Genomic DNA, 235 nt, shown 5'->3' on the forward strand with positions numbered 1-235 from the left:
GATGGCGGTGGCGCGGCGGCGGCGGCAGAGGGCGGCGGGCGGGGGTAAGCGCGGTCCGCCCGCCGCCCTCCTCAGCCCGCCCTCCTCGGAGGACGAGGCCCCGGAGGAGGTGTCCTTCGGCGTGGCGAAGGAGGCGGCCGAGACCCAACGGAAGCTGGTGGGGGAGGCGGTCCGGAGGTACGGGCACCCCCCACCCCCGATCCCAACCGCCGCAGCGGCCACCCGCGCGCCAGCC

The 235-nt window shown here is 79.1% G+C and overlaps 1 protein-coding gene across 1 annotated transcript in view; it reads left to right on the forward strand.

Annotated features, from left to right (window-relative positions):
* Position 1: 1 nt before the first annotated feature.
* NOL7 (nucleolar protein 7, 27kDa) overlaps positions 2 to 235 on the forward strand; it is a 4,284-nt gene continuing 4,050 nt past the window's right edge. The window contains exon 1 of the mRNA XM_010573304.1: positions 2 to 177. Within this exon, the coding sequence (XP_010571606.1) occupies positions 2 to 177 (176 nt within the window). The remainder of the gene's footprint in view (positions 178 to 235) is intronic.

The sequence above is a fragment of the Haliaeetus leucocephalus genome, unplaced genomic scaffold (assembly GCF_000737465.1).
Source record: "Haliaeetus leucocephalus isolate CR32 unplaced genomic scaffold, Haliaeetus_leucocephalus-4.0 Scaffold373, whole genome shotgun sequence".
NCBI classification, from domain to species: domain Eukaryota; kingdom Metazoa; phylum Chordata; class Aves; order Accipitriformes; family Accipitridae; genus Haliaeetus; species Haliaeetus leucocephalus.